The 8,534-nt window shown below is 45.6% G+C and overlaps 1 protein-coding gene across 3 annotated transcripts in view; it reads left to right on the forward strand.

Annotated features, from left to right (window-relative positions):
• The window catches only part of sh2b3 (SH2B adaptor protein 3), a 58,308-nt gene that overhangs the window by 21,989 nt on the left and 27,785 nt on the right, over positions 1-8,534 (forward strand). The window contains exons 1-2 of one of the 3 annotated variants that reach the window (XM_031856630.1): positions 19-2,159; positions 4,442-5,650. In XM_031856630.1, coding sequence (XP_031712490.1) covers positions 4,472-5,650 — 1,179 coding nt within the window. In that variant the 5' untranslated portion in view covers positions 19-2,159; positions 4,442-4,471. Of the gene's footprint in view, positions 1-18; positions 2,160-4,441; positions 5,651-8,534 lie in introns of those variants that run through there. The other 2 variants (XM_031856629.1, XM_031856628.1) reach the window with 2 other exon arrangements.

Here is an 8,534-nt window from a genome sequence, read left to right on the forward strand (position 1 = left end):
GCTCAGACACCTCTTTGTGTGTGTGTGTGTGTGTGTGTGCGTGTGTGTGTGTGTGTGTGAACACAGTGGTGTGTGTGAGAGCTGATACCAAGCTCTTGAGATATAAATAGGACTTCCCTGCAACAAGGCTCCCACCAGCCGCACTGATAGTTCTCTGTGCGTTGTGAAAGCCTCAGTCAATGTGTGTCTTTGTAGATTTATATTTCTTGGTTTTGCACAGAAATGAATGCCATCGCTCTTATTTTTTTTAAATCTTAACGTTGTGGCGGTTATGTTTGTGTTGGTCTTGGCAGTGTGTGTATTTCAAAAGACGGTGCTGGTTTTAAGGAATTAGCATCTTGGCTCTGCTCCCAATAGGCCAAAGCCAGGACACCGTTTACCAGCCACCGCAGAAATACTGCCGTGAACGGCATCACACGCTCATCCCCCAACGTGTCCAGAGGTTGATCCAAGGTTGTGTTAAAAATCAACTCGGTGAGCCGACACGAGTCATGAGGTTACTCGCGCTGATGAGATCAATTCACGTGTCTTGTTTCATGCATCCTGTTTCCTTCCTGCTCGCTTAAAAATCAGCTTTAGGCAGTCAGTTAAATTATTATTTTTAACCACTTCTGGTGTCAGGAGCAGCAAAGTGTTGAGGCACGGTAAGAACTGTGGGACACATTTTTGTTATATTGTGTCCTGACCTTGTATAGGGCTGATTTTTACCCAATCTAGGTCTTAACATTGCCTCTTCAATCTATTTGAGAAGCTGGAAGCAGCGAGTGTTTGGATTTTTTGCTTGGAAAAAGTAGTTGCTGATCAATCATCTGTTGATTGACCAATCGATTAATCGACGATTTGGGAGAAGTCGTGTCAGAGGTGCAGATAAGGAGACGGCACTAGTCTTTCTGAATGTCAGCTGTCACAAGCCGCTGTCCTGGCAGGCTATTTATTTCTATCACTTGCTCGACTCGCTCTTCTCTCTAACAATAGCAGATGACTACTTAAGTGTTGTAGATGTCACTGTCTCATTGCTATAACAGCAGTTTCAGCTGCAGCCTCTGTACTTATAGTCACAGGTGGGACACACACACCTGTGGCATTTGTTTGGTTTCACTTTTTTATTTTTTATTCTAGCACACAAACCTGCGATCGATGTCGACATTAGTTGCTCAGGACGCTGCAGCAAAAGTGTGTGCGTGTGTGTGTGCGTGCGAAGAATGTAGTCATTGAGGAAGAGGATGGGGAAGAGGTGAGGAAGACAAAGAAACAAGGGAATTCAAGAACTTTGACTCTATTGTGCAGGAATGTTTTCAATTTGCAACTTAGTTTTGTTTGAATTGGCCTATTTTGGTCTGTCATCCCCTGCTGAACGCTGTCTAGCAAAACAATAATACGATAACAAAGCGCCATGTTGAGGTTAGAGGTCCTGGGTAAGAACAAAGAAAGGAGACTCACAACTGTAGTAGTCTTTTTGTTTTCCCTCACAACGTGAACGTCATGGTATACGTAGAGGAAGCACGACTCTGGAGATCCTCATAGCGGAGGACAGAGGGGATGAAAAGAAAGGGAAAAGCATGGGAACGGAGACGGCCGAGAGGAAATGTGTGTGTGCGTGATCTGTAGTCAGTCAGTCAGTCAGTCAGTGCTGAGTCATCGCTGGGCTGGCCGGGCAGATAGAAACCGGCTTCTGGGGGGGGGGCCAGCTGGAGGGGCACGACGGGGCACGCACTGAGCATGCTCTGAAAAGTACAGGAAGGGAATTGGTTGTTGTGACAGGACGCATCCAGGAACTGTAGTGACGCAATATTTCACGGTGCCAGGTTTTCACTGACGCACGTGTCCCCCTGGTATGTTTGATGATACCAATGAAAATAAAATGTAGCGGGCTCGTTGCGTGACACGATCTCACGATTTCGCGGCTCTCCTTCTCTGAATGTCGTCATTTAGGACGCTGAGAGGAAGAGAGAGATGGCAGCCGAGAGATAACGAGACATGTTGCTCCATGTTTGGCCAGACCACATCGAGCACCCCCCCCCCTTCTATTTCTTGTGGTTTTCTGTGATCTGTTAGACCACAGTCTTTGACTGTGCCACACACACACACTTGTAGGCACGCACACACTCATACTTCCTGTATTTAGAAAAGATCCTTCTGTGCTGCACTGGAGGACGATGGTATGTATGTATGCCACATGTTGTACTTTGAGAATCATAGACTCTTGTTAACTCTACTGCTGCTGTTACTTAACTGTTGCTCTTTTAGGGGAAGCATGGGTAAAAACATCTGTGTAGAAATGGCCTACACTTCTCATATAATGCACGGTGGGATATTTTAAAAAGATCCTCGGCTTCGTTAGACATCAAGTGTTTCACGGTGAGATATTCTACAACCAGCTTTTTGTTGAAATAGTCCACCATTACCACGTTACGCAACATATCGAACTGCAAAATCCCATTATGCTGTAGGTTCAAATCGGACAGAATTATTTCGTAAAAACACCTGTTGATAAAACTTCATTTAAGAATGTACAAAGATCGTTGTGTTTTGCTACATGACAGCCGTGTGAACGTCTCGCAACTCTGTGGCTGATTATATAATGTTGTATCATCCAGGGGCTGTCTGCATTAACCAAGAAGCTCTGCTGTTGCATCAGCTAAGGCCTGTTGTGGTTCTTTGAAAATCATCGGTGACTATGGGTTGAGCGTACTCGGGGGGTCAGCAAGGAAAACGCATGATAAAGGGCAGCGGTAGGGCTCTCATCCGTCTCATTGAATGCTTAGGAATGCATCCTGTTTCCTCTTTTCTGTGGGACTATGTGGTTAACTCCAAAACCACTGCTTCATTTCTCTGTAATTAAAAAAAAAAGTTAGTGAACTATGGTGGCTAGTCGAGGGCCTGTGCACTGCAGAAGAACTGTTGAACGTTGTTTTTTCTGATGATGGCAAAGTGGTGCTTTGACACTAAAATGAGGATGTTTTTATGTGACCATTGAGGGAATAATGTCCATATTATATTGAGCAAAACCTACAGGTATTTAGAAAGAAAGGAAAGCCTACTGAGATGAAACTAATCAGCATTCAGTGTGTCCGTATGCAGCAACAGAAGCAGAGAAGTGAAACAAAGCTCAGAACAGAGAATAAGAAGTGACAGAGGCCAAGCGGTCCAAGGCCGCCCAAGCACCACCACCTTAATGTATGCAAAGACCAAACAAAATAGAAAAATAGATGCTGATTATATAATCGCAGCGTCCATGCTTTGATTCCTGGAGGCCAGGATCTTTGTTGCATGTCATCCCTCCGCTCTCTCTCCCTTCATTTCCTGTCATATATATTTTTACAGTCTGCTCTCAAAGAAATGTCAGAAGTGGCCACAAAAAGATGTAGCAGTCAGAAAAAATGTATGACATTTTGGCAGTCGGCACGCAGTTAGACCGAACTGCCAGTTGGACGGAGAAGATGATCATTAAAAAAACATTTGTAAGCAGTTATGTCCTTCATGAGCAGCAGAGTTTGTTTTTTTTAGGGGTAAACAAGCGTGTTGTATCATCACCTGCTGCTTATGGAGTGAGAGCATGATCTGACCATAACTACGTCTAATACACAGAGCTCACTGTGGTACCAGCTTCATGTTCAAGTGATCACAGTCCATGTTATAACCCTGACATAGCTTCAGGGCTTCACAAAAACAAAAAAAGCAGAAGGAACACTGAAACAGGTCACAAACACACGGATGGCCAAGCAGGCAGTGTGGTTGATTGAGAAATTCTTGAACCATACTTCCTCAAGACGGGGCTTCATTCAGTGTCTGTCCAAAGGACCTATTGCTGTTTTCATTCATTTCAAATACTTCAGTCTCCGTCCTCCATATATCGGTGCAAATTGGAAGTGATTTGTCATTTTTATTATCTCTCCTCATTTTCTTATTTCTCTTACAGACAGCTGTCCTTTAATATTATGCACTTGCAGTGTTTTTGCTCTTTATTCAATTGACTGTTTCTCCGCAAATTGGAACAGTTACCAGTTGTCCTTTGAGTGAACTGCGGCCGCCCTTATCTATTCAGATATTTTCTGACTGGTTGATTGCCAGAGATTCTTTGCAGGCCCACGTAATCCAATTTTGGCTGTTTGAGATTGAGCACAGATACAAATCTGACTTTTGGCTGTCCTTACTGTGTTTGAACTGTTTCAAACTTTCTAGTAGTTCAAAGAAATGCTCCGACTGTTTAGCCAGTGCTCCAGTTCTTGCACAACACTCCGCATTATCTTGATTTGCCTCTAATTGCATTTCCATATCTCTCCTCTGTTTGTCCCTCAATCATCTTTTTTTCTGCTTCTTTGCTCTCCACCGTCCATCTCTCCACTCTTGTCTCCAAATCAACCCCTTGACCCCCGCCTCCTCTCCCACCATCCATTTCCTCTTCTTTTTCTATCTCTCTTCAACCTTCTTTGTCTCGCAGCAGTGATTCTCAGCCGCTCTGGTTACTGCAATGAATGGTAACACTATCCATCCAGCCAACACCACCACCACCACAACAGCAGCAGGGGGAGGGGGCCCAGGCGTGGCGGCGCCCCCGAGAGGCTGGAGGGAATTCTGCGAACTGCACGCCATCGCCACAGCCCGGCAGCTGGCCGGACACTACCGGAGCTTCGCCAGAGAGCGGCCGCAACATGACGCGCTCCCACCGGAGACCTTCTCCAAGCAGTTCATTGACCTCTTCCAGCAGCACTTTTGCTGCGAGGTCGACAAAGATGGCCCTCTGCTCGGCCAGACCACATGCTCCAGTTCTTCCGGTAGCGCTCCAGTGGCCCCTCCTCTCCAATCACAGGCCGTGATCGGTCGATTGCGGATCCCGTCTTCGTCCGGGGTGCAGGACTACCGTGAGGCGGGCCGGCCGAGTGGAGGTGCTGCTCTGTTCGCTGTGGTGTCACCAAAAGTGGAGCCGGCGGCGGTGAGTCAGGAACGGGAGCAGCCGCTGCGGTGCGCCGCGGGTAACTCCTTATCAGGACACCCGGTGGTGCTCAGAGGGTCAAATCGTAGCATAGGCAGCGGGTCGCTGCTGATTCGCAGCCGGAGCAACGAGGAGATCTCAGGCACCGACCGGCGTCAGGTGTCCGAACGGTACTCCTCGGACTCCTCGGCCTCTAACCCCGCACACGCTGACGTCACACACTTCTCCGTCAGTCAAATCCGGCAGACCGTAAGACGGCTTCTCAAGAAACGGCCCAGCACCCCCTCATCCCAGGACCTGCCTCCTAGCACCACCACCACCACTACCAATCCCCCAAACAATGATGACAGAGTGGGCGGGATTTCCTCCACAAACGAGGAAGTGTCTTCCTCTTCCTCCCGCTCCTCGTCTTGTCCGAACTCTGAAGCCTTGCCCACGGCCTCTTCACACATGTCTGTGGCTGGAGTAGCCTCTCACTTCCTGGGTCGCTTAAGTTGGTTACGCAGCGGAAGCATGAGGCAGAAGAGGTCAGCGGAGAGCGGCTGCTGTAAAGAGGGCCAACTGAGGTACTTGCTGGTGGAAGACGCCATCTCAGACACTCAGCCCCGCTGGCAACGCTGCCGCCTGCTGGTCAGGAGGATCAGGGACGCTCAAGTAGCAGGAAGAGGAAGAGGAGGAGCAGAGAGGTACCAGTTGGAGCTCTATGATCCCCCAAAGGTAGACACTTTGGCTCCTGCTTACATTTATACACACATATATCTTATTCAAACCAAGCAATTATTAGAAACATGTACACACTGCGGGTGTAATTGAGGTGACGCCCTATATGTCCATCATATATGTTTGATTTACCACCACACTTGAAATACACACTACCATGTGATAACTCATAAATGGTGTCTAAAAAGGCTGCACATTGGTCTCCCAGGGAGGAGAGAGGCAGTAAGCGCTGGCTCACTTCAGTGATGTCTGAAATGCATGTTGCACACATATAAATGTCTGAGTGTTGCTGTCGCTCTTCAAGTTTGTTTCGGTAGTTACATGTGTAGCATTAGCAGTTGGCTGCACATGCTATCATACTCTCATTCTTAGTTTGGTTGATAAGAAGTGTTTTATAACATCAAATGGTAAATGCTTCACTGGGTACATTTTCTGTGAGACTCTGCTTCATGCTAAACACCTTCAGGGACTAAATGGGCAGGAGTTTGTGATGGCAGGCACATTTGTGATTTGTAAACAACTGACACTTATATGATGTATTTGATATAATGTACATGACATAATATCAAACACTTTGACATCACATATTCAAAAAAAATAGTTAAAGATTATGGGAAATATACTTTTAGCGTTCTTTCCAAACGTGAGTCGGCGTAGAAGTATCACGACCATGCTCGGACAATTCTTCCAAGAAATAGGGCCTCCACATAAATCTACATTAGTCATGTTTTAGCTCCGACCCCATAGTTAATGCACAGACGTTAGAGTGGGATCCTATTAAAAATAATAATACAATAGTGGTATCTTCTCATGTAACTGTATAATAAGCAAAGCAAAAGTAATTTTGCACTGCAGCAACATTTGTTTTTTCTCGTCCGACTGTGGCTGCTGTATTTTTAAAAAGTTTTTCAGTATTGACATTAAGGAGAGTGTCAAAGCAAGTACCTATGAGCCTCATTATCACGTTTTTGATTAATACATTTGCGAATTAGTAAGATTTCCAACAATAATGTTTTTGTATCTTGTTATTACTTATTTGTTTGTTGTAGTTGGAGCATGCAGGTGTGTGTAACTGCAGGTGTACGTAGGTGACAATTCCTCGGTTCCTGTTCTTGGTAGAGCAGGTGTCTGCTTCAACAGGACTGAGTTTCACAAGAATGTGTGTTTGCAGTTCTTGCAAATGTTTCTAGAGCTTCTTCTCAGAAATCTACACGTCACTGAACCATTTAACAGCTGGCAGGTTCCTCAGCGTGTGTTTCATATCTGTGGAAGAAGACGGATACTTCTGTAGATCTGTTTGTGTTTCATCAATAAGATGGAAACCCACAGAAGCCTTTTTAAAGGGCCGGTTAATGTCAGGCTGCATCACAAATGCATGTGCGTACTCTAAAACAACTCGCACACAGAGGCACAAAGTCATTTCCTGTTTCTAGCTGTGTTAGTCACAGGGGGTTCCCCTCCCCCCCACCCTTTCAAATAATCTCTTTTCTTTGTTTGTTTTACAAAAACGATTTTTTTTTGCCACATCTAAGAAGCTCTTATTGCTGTACAGTTTGCCACATGACAAAACAAGACCAAAGATGTGATGACATTTAGCTTTGTCTCACAAAACTCTGTGTTTTATTGGTGGTTTTCATCACATCTTTGCCTCCAGTGATTGGTTTGTGTTTCGGCTGCAGAGTGTGCTGTGATGTTGAGCGGGCTTTGGGTGAAGAAGCCAAAGAGCATCACGTATGTTCTGGCCTTGCATGCAGAGTAGAGGGGTCACTGTTAGAACACCATTGTTTGTTTCACACTGATGACCTTTTAAGATGGGATCACGGATAGTTTACCCTTTTTAACCTAGTTAAAGAAGCTCGAGGAAGTGGAGTTGCGGTTCGTATGAGTGAAGATGGATTTGGTCTGTCTGTGCCTCACTGATTACTGTCACGCATTTTTTTTGTAATACAGTCATTTTCATTCCTTGATGTAGCACAGCGTTTGCCCTGTGTGGCATTTTTGTGCTCAATTACCTCAAAGAATCTGCAAAATGCATGTCTCCTTTTACTCTTTGGTGAGTAGATGTGCCTCCTACACTATTTCCTGTTTGTCTGGGGTTTGCTTCAGCCAGTCACAACATTTATTCGTATTACTTCAGGATTAGTACATCAACTCCACAATCAGAAAATATGAAATTGTCACATTTGGAATATATTTGCATTTTTAAGTTTCGGATCAAGAAAGATCAGCTTGCCCTCCCCTATCCCTGCTTGATGGCTCATCACAACACAGCAGAATGTGTTTTTTTTAAATATTTTTTATTGCATGTGCTTTGCTCTACACATGAGACCTCATGGCATACAACCCTGTAATAATTCCAGATGGGGCCAGCTGCAAGGCTGCATGTCCTTGCACACCCAGTCCCTCAAGAGCCCCAAACCAGTAATCAGATTGATTGAGTTGACTGCTGTCCTAGTCGCTGCCACCTACAGTATAGGGCCGCAGAGTTCAGTCTCCTCAGGGTGTGTGTGCGCAAGTGTGTGTGTTCTGGCACGAGCAGAGGTACATGAAAAAGACGTTGCATGTCTCTGTGTGTGTGTGTCTGTGTGCTTGTAGTGTTTTTATATTTAGCAGCCCTCAAGTCTTCAGCCAGCTGCAGCCCTAACCATGTGCGTGAGGTAATTCAGTTAATGATAGAGCCAGAGTTGTGTGTGTGTGTGTGTGTGTGTGTGTGTGTGTGTACGCATGCATATTTGAGCAGAATGGGAAGGCATTGGCAAGATTTCTTTGGCTGATTGCAATGCTGCTTTAGTTAACCAACTACATTGCTGCTCTGACTGAGTGCGCCCCCTCACTGTGTGTGTGTGTGTGTGTGTGTGTGTGTGTGTGTGTGTGTGTGTGT

Source organism: Anarrhichthys ocellatus, unplaced genomic scaffold, assembly GCF_004355925.1.
Source record: "Anarrhichthys ocellatus isolate YVR2014 unplaced genomic scaffold, GSC_Weel_1.0 scaffold17, whole genome shotgun sequence".
In the NCBI taxonomy this organism is placed as follows: Eukaryota; Metazoa; Chordata; class Actinopteri; order Perciformes; family Anarhichadidae; genus Anarrhichthys; species Anarrhichthys ocellatus.